The 17,615-nt window shown below is 41.7% G+C and overlaps 1 protein-coding gene across 1 annotated transcript in view; it reads left to right on the top strand.

Moving 5' to 3' along the window:
* The window catches only part of OSBPL10 (oxysterol binding protein like 10), a 380,196-nt gene that overhangs the window by 361,655 nt on the left and 926 nt on the right, over positions 1 to 17,615 (top strand). Inside the window, exon 11 of the mRNA XM_044293953.1 lies at positions 6,189 to 6,342. Within this exon, the coding sequence (XP_044149888.1) occupies positions 6,189 to 6,342 (154 nt within the window). The remainder of the gene's footprint in view (positions 1 to 6,188; positions 6,343 to 17,615) is intronic.

Raw genomic sequence — 17,615 nt, 5'->3', positions numbered from 1 at the left:
TCTATACACCACCACAATGGATTTAAAATGAAACGAACAAGATGTGCTTTAATTGGAGACTGTCAGCTTTATTTTGAGGGTATTTACATCCAAATCAGGTGAACGGTGTAGGAATTACAACAGTTTGCATATGTGCCTCCCACTTGTTAAGGGACCAAACGTAATGGGACAATTGGCTTCTCAGCTGTTCCATGGCCAGGTGTGTGTTATTCCCTCATGATCCCAATTACAATGAGCAGATAAAAAGTCCAGAGTTCATTTCAAGTGTGCTATTTGCATTTGGAATCTGTTGCTGTCAACTCTCAAGATGAGATCCAAAGAGCTTTCACTATCAGCGAAGCAAGCCATCATTAGGCTGAAAAAACAAAACAAACCCATCGGAGAGATAGCAAAAACATTAGGCGTGGCCAAAACAACTGTTTAGAACATTCTTAAAAAGAAGGAACGCATCAGTGAGCTCAGCAACACCAAAAGACCCGGAAGACCGCGGAAAACAACTCTGGTGGATGACCTAAGAATTTGTTCCCTGGTGAAGAAAACACCCTTCACAACAGTTGACCAGATCAAGAACACTCTCTAGGAGGTAGGTGTGTGTCAAAGTCAACAATGAAGAGAAGACTTCACCAGAGTGAATACAGAGGTTTCACCACAAGATGTAAACCATTGGTGAGCCTCAAAAACAGGAAGGCCAGATTAGAGTTTGCCAAACGACATCTAAAAAAGCCAGCACAGTTCTGGAACAACATCCTATTGACAGATGAGACAAAGATCAACTTGTACCAGAGTGATGGGAAGAGAAGAATATGGAGACGGAAAGGAACTGCTCATGATCCTAAGCATACCACCTCATCAGTGAAGCATGGTGGTGGTAGTGTCATGGCGTGGGAATGTATGGCTGCTAATGGAACTGGATCTCTTGTATTTATTGATGATGTGACTGCTGACAAAAGCAGCAGGATGAATTCTGAAGTGTTTCGGGCAATATTATCTGCTCATATTCAGCCAAATGCTTCAGAACTCATTGGACGGCACTTCACACTGCAGATGGACAATGACCCAAAGCATACTGCAAAAGCAACCAAAGAGTTTTTTAAGGGAAAGGAGTGGAATGTTATGCAATGGCCAAGTCAATCACCTGACCTGAATCCGATTGAGCATGGATTTCACTTGCTGAAGACAAATCTGAAGGGAAAATGACCCAAGAACAAGCAGAAACTAAAGACAGTTGCAGTAGCGGCCTGGCAGAGCATCACCAGGGATGAAACCCAGCGTCTGGTGATGTCTATGCATTCCAGACTTCAGGCTATAATTGACTGCAAAGGATTTGCAGCCAAGTATTAAAAAGTGAAAGTTTGTGTAACGGGGCGCTGAAGGCGCACTCGGTCTCCCATCAGCCGCAGACCTGCTGCTTAGCTTTGGGAGCGAGGATCTGTGTTCAGCCTCGTTCCCAGGGAGGCTTTTGTTAGCTGGGAGGCTGCCTGCTCCTAGGTCTGCCTTGAGCGCCGAGCTGATCGTCTGTTGGTCATGTGACGCTGGCCACGTCACATGACCCTCACTCCCCACTATAAATACAGGCAACCTGCTGGCTACAGGTTACCTGTGATTTTGGTCCCTTAGGCTGTGTATTATTGTTATTTAGCTTACCTTTGGATTTGACCCTTGATCTGCTTCCTGACACCTCTTCTGCCTGCTCCCTGAACCTTGACGCTACCTCTCGGATTTTGACCTCAGCTTGCTTTTGGATTTTGTCTTTGGCTCTTCTCTTGTACTGACGTGACCTCCTGGACTGACCCCAGCTAGTTGACCCGCCTCGTCCTTCCGTTTTTGGTGGTACCTTGCTTGTTCCACCTCTTTCTCCGCTCTAGTGCTACCTCTCATTGGCTGTCTGCTTCCCTGCTGTCTCTATCTCTCTGCTTGCACTTACTCAGGTCAGGGACTGTCGCCCAGTTGCGCCCCGTCACCTAGGGCGGGTGGTGCAAGTAGGCAGGGACAAGGGACCGGGTGGCAGCTCAGCGGGTGCACCTCCGCTCTATCTTTATACCCGCGACTCTACCCCGTGACAGTTTGATTTATGATTATTATTCTGTCCCATTACTTTTGGTCTGTTAACAAGTGGGAGGCACATATGCAAACTGTTGTAATTCACACACCGTTCACCTGATTTGGATGCAAATACACTCAAATTAAAGCTGACAGTCTGCAGTTAAAGCACATCTTGTTCGTTTCATTTCAAATCCATTGTGGTGGTGTATAGAGCCAAAAATATTAGAATTGCGTCAATGTCCCAATATTTATGGACCTAACTGTAATGGGCAGATTTTCCAGTTTTATCAGGAAAGTGTGTGAGTCACTCACTTGAGTTGTGTGTTATTTCATAGTTCATACAGCTTGATGGCAACTAAGTTCTAAAAAACAAACTTTGTATATGGACAGACAGACAGCTTTTTTAGTTTCTACAGTTCATAGGCTTATTACCAGCACCCCGATAGCTATATTCTGCTGATAATGCTTGGAAATTTCCCTTTGCGTTATCTAAATAGCAATTTCAATTTACTGGTTTTTAACTTGGCATTTTCAGCGCATTTCACTGCATCAATATACCCGTGTTATTAAGCGCATTGTATTGCTGCAAAATAGTGAAAATTTTTACTGCAAAAACTGCATTTGCTATACAGATGCAGCCGAGCTAAACTTGATGGTTAACGCATTAAGTAAAAAATGGCACAAAAAGGTTAACTAAATGTATTTAAATCAGTTTTGTCACAAGATTGGCAGGAGATAACACTTAAATCAATTTCATGTTAGTTAATGCATTTTACTGCAAAAACTGCATTTACTATACCCGTTTTAGTGAACGTGTTGTATTAATTCGAGACACAGTATACACAGAAAACTAATTTTATGACAAAAACTGCATGATTACCATTGCAAATTGTAAATAACAGTGTGTAGTGTGTTTGTAGAAGAGGAGGGACATTTAGTTGTCTCTCTGTCTTTAAATTACAGAAAAAGCGCTTGCAATTTTGCTACCATTTAATAATCTGTGTACCAAACCTGTGACTTTACATTTATATAGGCCTCATAATAAAATGTCTGGTAAACAGAAGAGTACAAAACGAAAAACCCATACCTCATCATCCAGTCAGAATGTGGGTAGTAGTGCAAATAGTAGTAGCGGCACTAGCCTTCTGATCAATAGTAGCAGTAGGCCACAATTCTCCCTGGCTTCTGATTGGTGCTACAGTATTATTGAGGACAAAAAAGGATCAGATTATAGACTGCATAGATCACTATTCCTCTGTCACAGCAGGATAATGTCGAGATCACCTCTGAGTCTAACACTGTGCCTTGGAGCAAGGGGTCACAGCATTCATCATGCACCTCCTCCTTGCGGTCCCAGGAAAGCTTTTCAGTTGCATCATCTGTCTTCACTGCCCCTCCTAATGAAGCGCCTTCAGCGTTTGGATTGCTATCAGGAGATAGGTTAGGACCCCATCCATAGCTGTGGTAGCAGTGGCACTTTTAGAGGTGGTGGCAGTAGGGGCAGTGGTAGCGGCAGTGGAACTTGAACAAAAACAGAACAGGGAATCGGTGGGGGGGGGGGGGCAGGGAGCCCATGATGACATATCACAGTCTGAAAAAGTGGCTAGGAGGTTGAGGACTCTGACCGTGGTTGTATGTTGGACAGGACTTGGGAGCCGGATCGAATTGAAGGAGTAGGTGACATCAGAGGAGGAAGGTGGTGGCCGTGTCAGTGGCAATAATGAAAAACAGCTAGGGCCAGATCTGTTCTGGCATTTCAGCTATTCATATGTGGCAAGGAACTCCCTCCTGGATTTACAGCAACAGAATGGTCCAACTCTCTGTAATTCCATCTTGCATATGCTAGAGCTCCTGTACATGCAGCGTAAAGCAGTGAATGATTTGGTCATGCACCAGACCACCTCAGCAGGGAGCATGTGATATTTTGAGGGTAGAAAGTGGCAGCTCATCAGAGACGTGTGTCTCATGCTCAGGCCCTTCGAAGAGGCCAACCAGATTTGTCAGTATGGACAACTGCGGCATCAATGATGTCATCCCCCAAATTTATTTCAGAGCGGACTCTCATACTGATGCAACAAGAGGCGGTGGAAAAACAACCTTATGCATTTTGCTGGCCGCCCTGTAGCTAAGGCGGATCCACAGGAAGAAAGTTTAATGGAGGAGGAAGTGGAGGATGAGGCGCTACCACTGGTGGAGGAGGAGGAGGAGCAGAAGGAAGGAGGGTTGCTTGAACAGGAAGATGATGCTGATGACGACAATGGCACTGGCCATGATGACCAATCATCTCATAGGGGAATGGCGCCAGAAAGAACTGGTTCCTCAGGCATGCTGGTGAGCATGGCAATCTATTTGCTTGCTTGTGTACTGACCAGGCGTATTGTTACCATCAAGCAATCTCATGATTACTGCATAGCCATGCTTTTAGGCCCTCACTACAAAAGAAAAATGGAGGAATGTTTTCCAGTTGCTGAAAGGGAAGCCAAATTGCTATATTACCAGGATCCACTGTGTACACAGCGTGCCGCAGCTTTTGGCGAGCTGATGCCTGCCACCTGTGTGTCTGACCAGGAGGCTCCTTTCCGTCCCCCACTTCCTACTGTCTCCGCTACCACAAGCAGCAGTAGTCAGTTCAGTCTCATGAACAAGATGGAGCAATTTTTTCCTTGCCTGCGACAGGCTGGCGTAAATCAGCAAATGGAGACCTGAACAACCAGGTACAGTCCTATCTGGACTATGGCCTTTCTTCCGCACATGTTCTCTGACCCCGTGGACCCCTGGGGAGGCAGATTGAACAGTGGCCGGAACTGGCCCAGTTTGTATCTGTACCATCTTGTCCATCTAGTGTCATCTCTGAGACAGTTTTAAGCTTGGCAGATGACATCACTACACCCAAAAGGCCAGTGTACAGAACATCACTTTTGTCCAAATTAACGAGGCATGTATCCATTAGGATTTTCAGACACCTCCGATGAATAGATCTACCATTGCTGATGGTAGCTGTTTATTGCCAGCCCTATCCCACCACTGCCCCTGTCTGCCTGACTACCATCATGTTCCCTACCATATGGCTACTGCTGCCACAGATGCAGCTTCTACTCTCCACTGCTAATCTCTCTATTGCCACTTTCATTACCCCTACTACTACTATTATTCCTACTTAGCTGCCACTACTACTATTACCTCAACACAACCGCACACACATCTGCTTCCTTCTCTGTTTCAGGCTGTGCTGCTACTGCTGGTCCTACTGTCACTGGCAGGTATTACCCCTACACAACTTACGCTTTCCACATCCACACTGTACTGCAGCTGCTCCCAAATAAGAATAAAAGGAAGACTTTTTCTAGGCTTGTTCAACTTCAGAACAAGCCACTATTTCTTCTGAGAGTTCTGAATACTGCGTGTGTGTATAAAAATGGATGCTTGTCCAGGACAGGCCACTGTTTCTCATGACATTACCATGTGTCTGTTTAAAAGAGGGGCAGGTATCTGCTCCCATTAAGGCATAATGTTTGGACTCAACAAGCCACAGTTTTTTCTGTTAACACCGTATGTGTTTACACACTAAAGTGTCACTTTGACATTATTGATGTTATTGCTTTCATTCTGTTAATGAGCTTAAAAGTGGTTGGGGCCAGGGAGAGAGGGCAAAAATTGGTAAAACAAAAATTAAAGAAAAAGTTATAAAAAATCTGAGACCTAGGAGACCTAAGGCAGTTAGAGCACATTTGATTCGGGTAGAAAAATTCTACGAATCCGACATGAAACAAATTTCAAGAAGTTTGCTCATCTCTAAATTAGACATCATGCATATGACAAAGTCACGTCCATGGAGCCTGTACAGTTTCACAGAGTCCCTACTATTGCATATTGAAATCTGAGTCTTACTTCCTTCTGGGAGGGATTCGCGTCCCCACATATCCCTTGGTTGAACTTGATGGACTTACGTCTTTTTGCAACCGTATTAACAATGTAACTATGCATAGTACAGGCTATATACCTTCCCTGTGCCACTGTATGGGGCCTCTGTACAGTGCCTTATTTTACCCAAGAGGCAACACTGCATATGGTTTAGTATAAAACCTTTATACTCACTGCTGCACTCTTTGTACATAAATGTATCTCTTTTTTTTTTTTTTCCTCAGGCGTATATGGGAAAATGTCACCAATGCCCTAAAAGCAGATAATATTGAAACAGCATCTGAGCACAAACACCAACTGGAGGAAAGACAGAGGGCAGAAGCAAGGCAGAGGGCATCTACTAACACTCCATGGAACCCAAAGTATTTCATCAAAGAGGCAAGTTTATATGGACCCGACTTATACAATTTATGACTCGTGAAGTTATTTCCCTTTAACTTTGGTCAACTAAAGCTGATCGCAAACTCATTTTACAGGATAAAATATACTACTACACTTGATACACTAATGCATTCAAGCTTATGTCCTTTTTAATTAGTTGAAATGTAGTGTACCAACCAAGTAATAATGCTTACAGCATAGGGATGTTATTGAGAGAATAATGAGGCAGGTGATGGAGAGCATCCTCTGTTATTATTTCTTATATGGGGCTGTGGTGCTCAGGCATAAAAGCGCTGCTGTGTGAAGCATCATGAAACATTATATCCCTGCTTTACTTGTATAAGGCTAGTTTCACACTAGCTCCAGCCCCATTCACTTCAACATGTCATACGTCATAGTTTTATTCCAGCCTCTCCGCATGTTTGCCGTGCTGTGGCCGGACCTCTGGCTCGCCCCCATTATAGTGAATGGGGCCGGAGCGGACTTCCGGCGGCACTGTGCACTAGCGGTAGCATGGATCCGGCAGGCTGTTCCACTGCCGGAACAGCCTGCCGGAGAAGGCTGCCGCTAGTGTGAAAGTAGCCTCAGCAAGAAGCTACTGCATAGTTTACTGCATAGATAATAGACTGCTGTTGAATTGTAAGATAATGCAGTGGATCCCAGCCACATGCTTCCAACCCCTAACGCTGGGTTCACACCTAGGCGTTTCTCAAACGCACGTTTTATGCACGTTTTTTTTAATAGTGAACGCGCGTTTGACGCGCGTTTGGGTGATTGACAGCAGTGTTGTCCAAAGAGTCTATGGCCCAAACGCGCGTCAAACGCGCCAAAAAAAGCTCCTGTACTTGTTTGAGCGTCGGGCGTTTTACAGCGCGATCGTACGCGCTGTAAAACGCCCAGGTGTGAACCCTTCCCATAGGGAATCATTGGTTCTTGCCTGTTGTGCGTTTTACAGCGCGTAGGAACGCGCTGTAAAACGCTCAGGTGTGAACCCAGCGTAAAAGCATCCAGATTAAGCAGTCACTCATTTAACCATTTGTGGTTATAAAGGGAACCGAAATTAAGTTTCAAAGGCAATTTTATTGAAGCCAGATGCAACAGTCTCTTGAAACATTTCTCGATTTAATTTCTGTTCAACGTGATCACCCAAAACAGTAGTGAAAAATGATCTTATAGAGGGGTGGTATTTTCAAGCAGGTCAATAGGGTCAATACATATAACTGAAAACCAACTACAAAGGTCTAGATACAGTATTATGTATAAACTAGATGTGCATGTCATGAAGGAAATACATAGCTTGAAAAGAGCTGAAAGCTTCTGTGTGTGTATAAGAGACAGTTTAACATGTAATGGCACAGTTCAAAGTATATAGTAATCTCGGCATAATATTCTGTTTGGTGTGTTATTTTGAATATAATGAATAAAATGCTAGAGGCGCAGTCTATACTGACGCCAAGTGTATCTAAATCATAGTTTATGAAATATAGAATTGTATTGAATACTGGTCAAAGTATATGGTAATTATTGCACAAAAAAATATATCAATGTGTATTATTTTAAATGTCATGCAAAAAATGTGGTATATACTGACAACAAATGTAACATAGAAACATACATAGTAATATAGTCTGTAAGGCTGAAAAAAGACATCTGTCTATCCAGTTCAGCCTTTAAAGGGCTTCTGTCAGCCCACTAAACCCTTTTTTTTTTCTTTTCCGTTAATATTAATCCCTACACTGCAAGCTCCCTGTACATATGCTAAATATTCATTTTCGTTCAGTAGATATTGTTAAAAATCAAGTTTTATAATATGTAAATTACCTTGCTACCAGCAAGTAGGGCGGCTACTTGCTGGTAGCAGCCGCATCCTCCTCTCATCATGACGCCCCCTCCGCCGTTTGATTGACAGGGCCAGGGAACGGGTTCGTTCTCTGCTGGCCCTGTTCTAATTCAAAATATCGCGCCTGCGCCGTACCTTTCTTTAATCGGTGATTTTTAACAATATCTACTGAACGAAAATGAATATTTAGCATATGTACAGGGAGCTTGCAGTGTAGGGATTAATATTAACAGGAAAAAAAAAAAGGTTTAGTGGGCTGACAGAAGCCCTTTAATCCTGCATGTTGATCTAGAGGAAGGCAAAAGAAAACTCATGCGGTAGAAGCCATTTTTCCTCATTTTAGGGGAAAACAGTCAGAACTCTACTTGTATCAACGACCTTTTTCTAGAAATCTAATAACTATAACCTGTAATATTATTACTAGGGATGAGCGAATCGACTTCGGATGAAACATCCAAAGTCGATTTGAATAAAACTTTCTTCTAATACTGTAGGGAGCAGGAGCTCTGTACAGTATTAGAATGTATTGACTCTGATGAGCCAAAGTTATTGCTTCGTGAAGTCTCGCAAGACTCCAAAAAATTAATTTGTACTGTAAAAAAACATTTCCCGAACTGTGGTTCGGTTCCAAGTGGTACCTTGGAACCGAACTAGAGTTTTGGAAATGTTTTTTTACAGTACAAATTAATATTTGAAGTTAATACCCGAAGTCTCGCAAGACTTCACGAAGCAATAACTTCAGCTCATCAGAGGCAATACATTCTAATACTGAACGGAGCTCTTGCTCCCTACAGTATTAGAAGAAAGTTTCATGCGAATCGACTTCGGATGTTTCATCACTTACCGATTGGTGGGGCTTTACTGCTTGCATCCCATCTATCCTTATAATGAAGAAGCGCGCATTCCTTCATTGATTTCTCCTGTACATTGATGCCCAGGGTACCCCATATGCAGATTACTACAACAAAGCCCCATCCATTTAAATGGAGCTAAGCAGTTGTTGGGAGTGCAGGAGATGCCAAAGCGTTCCCTTGTCTCTCCATTATCTAGATATGAGGATGACCCAGAGGTTGGAACCCCACTGATCAGAATGTTATGGTGTATACTAGTGTGGGGTCAGAACATTCAGTGATAAAATATAAAAAAAACTCCTTAATTACACATGTTCAATCTCCTAATGCTTTGGGGTATTAGAGTTTCTATTTGTTAAATGTTTAGACACATATTTAGATTTTCTACTGTACATTAGAATCCTATTGTGAGTGAAGTTTGGTTCAGTAGAATTGCGGCACAGGTGATTCGGGTTCACAATATGCATCACTAAAATGCTGGTCAACAAATATCACTGGCTTTTGATCATTTCAAATTATTAATTACTGTAATATGAAATGTTTATACTTTTAATTTTTTGATATACTAGTTGATGTTTTTTTTACTTGTTATGTTTATACAGTAAAATTGTGAATTTTTTTTTAAATCTGTGTTTGGCTTAATCACAGATAGTAATTCATTCTTGTCCTTCTGACCTCATTATTACTTTTATGATTGCTCTTTGAAAAGAGAAAAACACTGCAGATTTTTTTTTTTTGTTTTCATCTGCTACATTAGAAGACTATTCGAGAATATTTTAGTTTGGGTTTTAGATACTGTTCTTTTTAAAGCCTGATTTAAAGATTGGTCATAGAAGTCTGGGGTTATGTGTCTAAGTTTGAGTCCTAGCTGGCTCGACAACTGTAAAATAATGATTATCCTCTCTAAATGTCTTCATGAATGTTGAAGGAATTACAGGAAAAATCCAGAATAAATTCAGTCGGTGTCCGCTTTCACATGTGTCTTGAAGATGTCACGTTAAACGTCTGAGATCTCTCCCCAGCCCATCTGCCTTCTTTGTCTCTCCCAAAAAAAAAAAATATATATATATATACAGTTGCAAGAAAAAGTATGTGAACCCATTGGAATGATATGGATTTCTGCACAAATTGGTCATAAAATGTCACAACAATAGACAATCACAGTCTGCTTAAACTAATAACACACAAATAATTAAATGTTACCATGTTTTTATTGAACACACCGTGTAAACATTCACAGTGCAGGTGGAAAAAGTATGTGAACCCCTAGACTAATGACATCTCCAATAGCTAATTGGAGTGAGGTGTCAGCCAACTGGAGTCCAATCAATGAGATGAGATTGGAGGTGTTGGTTACAGCTGCCCTATAAAAAAACACACACCAGTTCTGGGTTTGCTTTTCACAAGAAGCATTGCCTGATGTGAATGATGCCTCGCACAAAAGAGCTCTCAGAAGACCTACGATTAAGAATTGTTAACTTGCATAAAGCTGGAAAGGGTTATAAAGTATCTCCAAAAGCCTTGTTCATCAGTCCACAGTAAGACAAATTGTCTATAAATGGAGAAAGTTCAGCACTGCTGCTACTCTCCCTAGGAGTGGCCGTCCTGTAAAGATGACTGCAAGAGCACAGCGCAGACTGCTCAATGAGGTGAAGAAAAATAAGTCTCTGGCATATGCTAACATCCCTGTTAGCGAATTTATGATACGTAAAACACTAAACAAGAATGGATTTCATGGGAGGATACCACAGAGGAAGCCACTGCTGTCCAAAAAGAAAATTGCTGCACGTTTACAGTTTGCACAAGAGCACCGGGATGTTCCACAGCAGTACTGGCAAAATATTCTGTGGACAGATGAAACCAAAGTGGAGTTGTTTGGAAGAAACACACAACACTATGTGTGGAGAAAAAGAGGCACAGCACACCAACATCAAAACCTCATCCCAACTGTGAAGTATGGTGGTGGGGGCATCATGGTTTGGGGCTGCTTTGCTGTGTCAGGGCCTGGACGTATTGCTATCATCAAAGTAAAAATGAATTCCCAAGTTCATAAAGACATTTTGCAGGAGAACTTTAGGCCACCTGTCCACCAGCTGGAGCTCAACAGAAGATGGGTGTTGCAACAGGACAACAACCAAAAGCATAGAAGTAATTTAACAACAGAATGGCTTAAACATAAGAAAATATGCCTTCTGGAGTGGTCCAGTTAGAGTCCTGACCTCAACCCGATTGAGATGCTGTGGCATGACCTCAAGAAAGCGATTCACACCAGACAAGAATATTGCTGAACTGAAACAGTTCTGTAAAGAGAAATGGTCAAGAATTACTCCTGACCGTTGTGCACGTCTGATCTGCAACTACAGGAAACGTTTGGTTGAAGTTATTGCTGCCAAAAGAGGTTCAACCAGTTATTAAATCCAAGGGTTCACATACTTTTTCCACCTGCACTATGAATGTTTACACGGTGTGTTCAATAAAACATGGTAACATTTAATGCTTTGTGTGTTATTAGTTTAAGCAGACTGTGATTGTCTATTGTTGTGACTTAGAAGATCAGATCACATTTTATGAACAATTTGTGCAGAAATCCATATCATTCCAAAGGGTTCACATACTTTTTCTTGCAACTGTATACACACACATTAAAGATATAGGCTGATATCTTAGAGATTTAGGTGCAGTTTTCACTACATATATGGAAGGATAGACACATAGGCTTGATGTACCCATACAGAATTTCCATCCAACTCTTGAAGTAATATAGATGGTATATACATTAGTAAACTCTGGTTAACCTTTTACATTGAATACCATTTCGAAGTTTGCAATCACTAAACTTACCTGCAAGATTTCTTTAGTTGTCAAGACTGTAAAAGGATGGGGGCTATCTCCGCCTCCCCATTAATGTTTTGTTCCCTCTAGGCCAGTCGTACGCACTGTGACTTAACACGTTGTTTAATAATAAAATATTTATTGTGCACTACATTGTCTTTCACAGATACAGTCAATATATTACACACATATATCGATAGATAGATCTACCCACCCAATAAACAAATCCCCCCCACATCATTGCCCCCCCCCCCCACCCAATAATAACTAACCCTAAAAGGGTAAATAGAGAGTAATGTAGAGGCAATGTAGGGGTTAATGCTCCTGGTATAAAGTTTAGGAAAAGGTTTATCAGCTAGCTCGTGGTATTGGAGAAGTAGGCAAGGAAAGGTTTAACCAGCTAGCTTGTTGTATAGAAGAGGTAAGCAAGGAAAGGGTTAATGCTTAATTAATGATGGGGCAATGAAAGGGTTACTGCATTGTGACAAGGAAAGGGTTAATGAATGGAAAAGATTAGGCACTTCTCTCTACAAAGACTTTTACATCTGTACCAGCCCAGTAAAATGACTGGTTTTAGAGTTGCAGCGCCCAGTACACGTCCATTCCCGGTCATTGTTTGCTAGTTTACCTGCATTTCTATAAAATTGTATATTTGTATGCAGCAGTCGCTTGTTTGTCAGGTGACCAGCAGCACATTTACACAGGCAAATTATTGGGAAACATAATGACTTGTTATTGATGTCTTTATCTGCCCTGGTAAATAATAACATTATGCATATTCCCCGCTGTAAATAATGGTTTGAATCAGAGGCAACTTTCCCATAAGCTAGGGTAAGGGGGTTAGGGCAGTTTTTGTTCCATAGTCTGGCTAGCAGATTAAAATAATTCATGCTTATGAGTGCTGGTTTTGTAGAAGATCGATGGCTGACCATGAAATTAATGGTGTAATAGAAACCATCAAGTAATTAGTGTCAGGTTGTATTGTTGGTTTACCTCTTTAAATTTAGAGTCTGCTGAGGCTGTACTTTATATGATATATAGTAGACCTCTGTCATTTTTCTCTGCAGCTGAAAATGAAAAGACACATTGGTATTCACTTATTTTTGGAAGAAGTCGGTAGCATTGTAATACATCACAGCTTTGATATTTAAATGTGTTTTCCACCTAAAGTCACAGACTTGGTGCACAGGCATAGTTATTAGCACTAATTATTATTTCTAATGGAGTGTGACCAGGTTTTATGTGCAGGTTATGTATGTATGTGTTTATGCTATTCTTATTATATGTGTTCATTTGCTGTGTTCCTATAGGCAGGATTTGCAAAAAGAAAATCAATGAGTGCTCTAGGTAAACTGTAAATAGTAATATCCTTTCACTCTCAAGTCATTGCAGCAAGATTCCTTTCACTTGGGGTGTATGGTGAGAGAGAAATAAATTAAATATTATTCAGAATACCAATTCATGACTTATTCATGAATTCAGCATGGACAGTCTTTCATTCTCTCACCGGTATTGATTGAATACCTGAAGAAAAAAGTTTCTTAAGAAAAAGCGCAGAGTCAAAGAAAACATTACTCTGAGCTTTATGATATTTAGTTTTAGAAGTAGTAAATTTTGCCATTGGGTGTAAGGCAATGAAGGGTTTTACTGGACTAACAAATGAACAATCTCCAGACCTTTTCTCTTATGGGATCTGATAAAATTTTTCTGATAGTCTTAACGAATGTCTCATGTATTTAAGTTTACTTAACTTTAGCTAAATAATCAGTAGAAGAGTAATCGTGATTGTATTCATTTTATTAAAGAGGACCTGTCACCACACACATACACACAGAGCAATCTGCGGGTAGCATGTTATAGAGCAGGAGAAGATGAGCATATTGATATATAACATATTTTTCGGCCTATAAGACGCACCAGACTATAAGACACACCAGACTATAAGACGCAGCTAGGATTTAGAGTATGAAAATAAGAAAATAAATATTTTTCATCACACTTCAGATCAGACCCCCAATCCTTATCAGACCCCATTCTTCATGAGATTTCAGATCACACCCCAAAAATCAGACCCCCGAGCTCCATCAGACCTCAGATCAGACCCCGTAGCTTCCATCAGCCTCAGATCAGACCCCCATCACACATTAGATCAGACAACAGACTCACCGCTCCCTGCTTTTCTTCTGACCTGCGCTGCACTGTGACCTAATGACATACATCATCAGGTCATAGTGCGTGCCTACGTGCATTACTTCTTGATGCTGTAAGCAGTCTGGACACAGTGCTTGCAGCAGGGCCAGGAAGAGGACCAGGGAAGGTGAGTAGAGCCAGTGCAGGGCTTCCCTCATTGCTCCCTGCGCCTCCTGCATGCTGATGACTGCTTGCATAATGGAAGGCATCATTAGCACTCGGGTTATAAGATCCACTGCAATTTTTCCCTTACTTTTGGGATACAAAAGTACGTTTTATAGCCTTAAAAATACACTCGTTTTATGGGAAAAGATTCAGCAAAAATTACATTCTCTGCGTAAGTGTGTATACATTGATAGCTATCAGTCACTGAAACGGTGGCCCCAGTGTATAACTGGAATCTTTGTCACTGTATATCACTCTGCTCAGCTCTTCCTGCTCTATAATATGCTGCGTAAATTTACGTCGGCGGCCCGGCATTTAAAGAGGCACTGTCACCAGGATTAACCCTATTAAGACATATTGGCTAGTAGGGCTCATCATGCTGATTAAATTGATACCTTTGTTTTGTCTGTATGCTAGTCAGCTCTGGTAACAGAGCCTCGTTAACCCTTCTCAAGACCACGCCATTTTTCACCTTCGTGACCAGGGCTAATTTAGCAAATTTTCTCAATTCTAATTTCTACGCCTAGTCATACCTCATTAGATTTTTATAGGTTTACTGACCACTGATCACATGCATGTCATAATATTTTAGAAACACTTGAACAAGCGATAACAGGAGCAAATGCACCCCATAATTTGTTACTCATTTTCTCCTGAATACGGCAACACCCCATATGTGGTAGTAAACTGCTGTATGGGCAGACCGCAGAATTCAAAAGGAAAGGAGTGACATCTGCATTTTCTAACATGGAATTTTTTAAAATAGATTTTAAGGGCCATTATTTTTTTGTTGGCTGAGCTGTGTGCGAGTCGTTTTTTGCAGGATGGGCTATAGTTTCTAATAGTACCATTTTGGGATACATATGACTTTTTGATCGCTTTTTATTTAATTTTTTATGAGGTGAAGTGGACTAATATTGCAATTCTGCCAGTGTTTTTTATTTTTAATTTTTATGGGGTTCTCCATGTTGTATATTCGATAAGATACTTTTATTCTGTTGGTTGATACGGTTATGGTGATACCAAATTTATATTGTTTTATTCATGGTATACCACTTTTATAAAATCACTTTTTATAAAACATTTTTTTTGCATCACCAAAATCTAAGACCCATAACTTATTTATTTTTCCGTCAACATAGTTCTATGAGGACTTATAGTTTTTATTTGTATCGTTTTTGGGATGGATATGACTCTTTGATCACTTTTTATTCAATTGTTTTGGGATCCACTGGGGCTGATGGCTGTACTATACTTTGCAATGCCCTTTCATTGCCAAGTACTATATACTATCAGTACACTGATAGATGGCAACACTGGATGTCTTTGCAAGGAGCCCCCTCCCTCTGTTAACCCCTTATATGCCACTGACAGCGGCATCTAAGGGGTTGCAACAGAGTGTCAGCATACAGCTGACACTCACTGCTGATGGCGGCGGCTCAGGAATGGAGCCGCCGCCATCACATACAGCAGGGGCACCGCTTCAGGGGCAGAGGGCACAAATGGGGGCAGGTCCGGAACGAAAGGGTGAGGCCAGCACGGATGGGGCACAGCTGGAACAGAAGGGGCACGGCTGGCACAGATGGTGGGCACAGATTGGAGGCATGGAGCAGATAAGTGCCTGCATTTTTATACTGCCGCGATCCGATTGGTTAGTCTGCACAGACTAACCAATCAAATCGATCACCGGCAAGGGACAACTCTAATTGGTCCCTTGCCGGCATTACTGGACTCTACACTGTCCATGACAGCAGCAGTTCAGGGGCAGAAGCTTTAATCCAAGTGCTTTGCAGGCTTGGATTAAAGAGCTGCCATAACGTTTATATATGTGCTGGGGTATGTGCAGATAGGACGTATATAGCTATATGGCATTCGGAATGGGGTTAATATTGGCACCCGCTTTTTAAACAGCAGGCATCTACAGTCGTGGCCAAAAGTTTTGAGAATGACACAAATATTAGTTTTCACAAAGTTTGCTGCTAAACTGCTTTTAGATCTTCGTTTCAGTTGTTTCTGTGATGTAGTGAAATATAAGTACACACACTTCATACGTTTCAAAGGCTTTTATCGACAATTACATGACATTTATGCAAAGAGTCAGTATTTGCAGTGTTGGCCCTTCTTTTTCAGGACCTCTGCAATTTCACTGGGCATGCTGTCAATCAACTTCTGGGCCAATTCCTGACTGATAGCAACCCATTCTTTCATAATCACTTCTTGGAGTTTGTCAGAATGAGTGGGTTTTTGTTTGTCCACCCGCCTCTTGAGGATTGACCACAAGTTCTCAATGGGATTAAGATCTGGGGAGTTTCCAGGCCATGGACCCAAAATGTCAATGTTTTGGTCCCCGAGCCACTTAGTTATTACTTTTGCCTTATAGCACGGTGCTCCATCGTGCTGGAAAATGCATTGTTCTTCACCAAACTGTTGTTGGATTGTTGGAAGAATTGCTTTTGGAGGGTGTTTTGGTACCATTCTTTATTCATGGCTGTGTTTTTGGGCAAAATTGTGAGTGAGCCCACTCCCTTGGATGAGAAGCAACCCCACACATGAATGGTCTCAGGATGCTTTACTGTTGGCATGACACAGGACTGATGGTAGCGCTCACCTTTTCTTCTTCGGACAAGCCTTTTTCCTGATGCCCCAAACAATCGGAAAGAGGCTTCATCGGAGAATATGACTTTGCCCCAGTCCTCAGCAGTCCATTCACCATATTTTCTGCAGAAGATCAATCTGTCCCTGATGTTTTTTGGGAGAAAAGTGGCTTCTTTGCTGCCCTTCTTGACACCAGGCCATCTTCCAAAAGTCTTTGCCTCACTGTGCGTGCAGATGCGCTCACACCTGCCTGCTGCCATCCCTGAGCAAGCTCTTCACTGGTGGCACTCCGATACCACAGCTGAATCCTCTTTAGGAGACGATCCTGGTACTTGCTGGACTTTCTTGGACGCCCTGAAGCCTTCTTAACAAGAATTGAACCTCTTTCCTTGAAGTTCTTGATGATCCTATAAATTGTTGATTGAGGTGCAATCTTAGTAGCCACAATATCCTTGCCTGTGAAGCCATTTTTATGCAACGCAATGATGGCTGCACGCGTTTCTTTGCAGGTCACCATGGTTAACAATGGAAGAACAATAATTTCAAGCATCACCCTCCTTTTAACAGGTCAAGTCTGCCATTTTAACCCAATCAGCCTGACATAATGATCTCCAGCCTTGTGCTCATCAACATTCTCACCTGAGTTAACAAGACGATTACTGAAATGATCTCAGCAGGTCCTTTAATGACAGCAATGAAATGTTAATTTTCATGGCAAAGAAGGACTATGCAATTCATCTGATCACTCTTCATAACATTCTGGAGTATATGCAAATTGCTATTATAAAAACTTAAGC

Source organism: Bufo gargarizans, chromosome 5 (genome assembly GCF_014858855.1).
Source record: "Bufo gargarizans isolate SCDJY-AF-19 chromosome 5, ASM1485885v1, whole genome shotgun sequence".
In the NCBI taxonomy this organism is placed as follows: domain Eukaryota; kingdom Metazoa; phylum Chordata; class Amphibia; order Anura; family Bufonidae; genus Bufo; species Bufo gargarizans.
The sequence above is the reverse complement of the archived record's forward strand: the minus strand, read 5'-3'. Positions and strand labels throughout refer to the sequence as shown.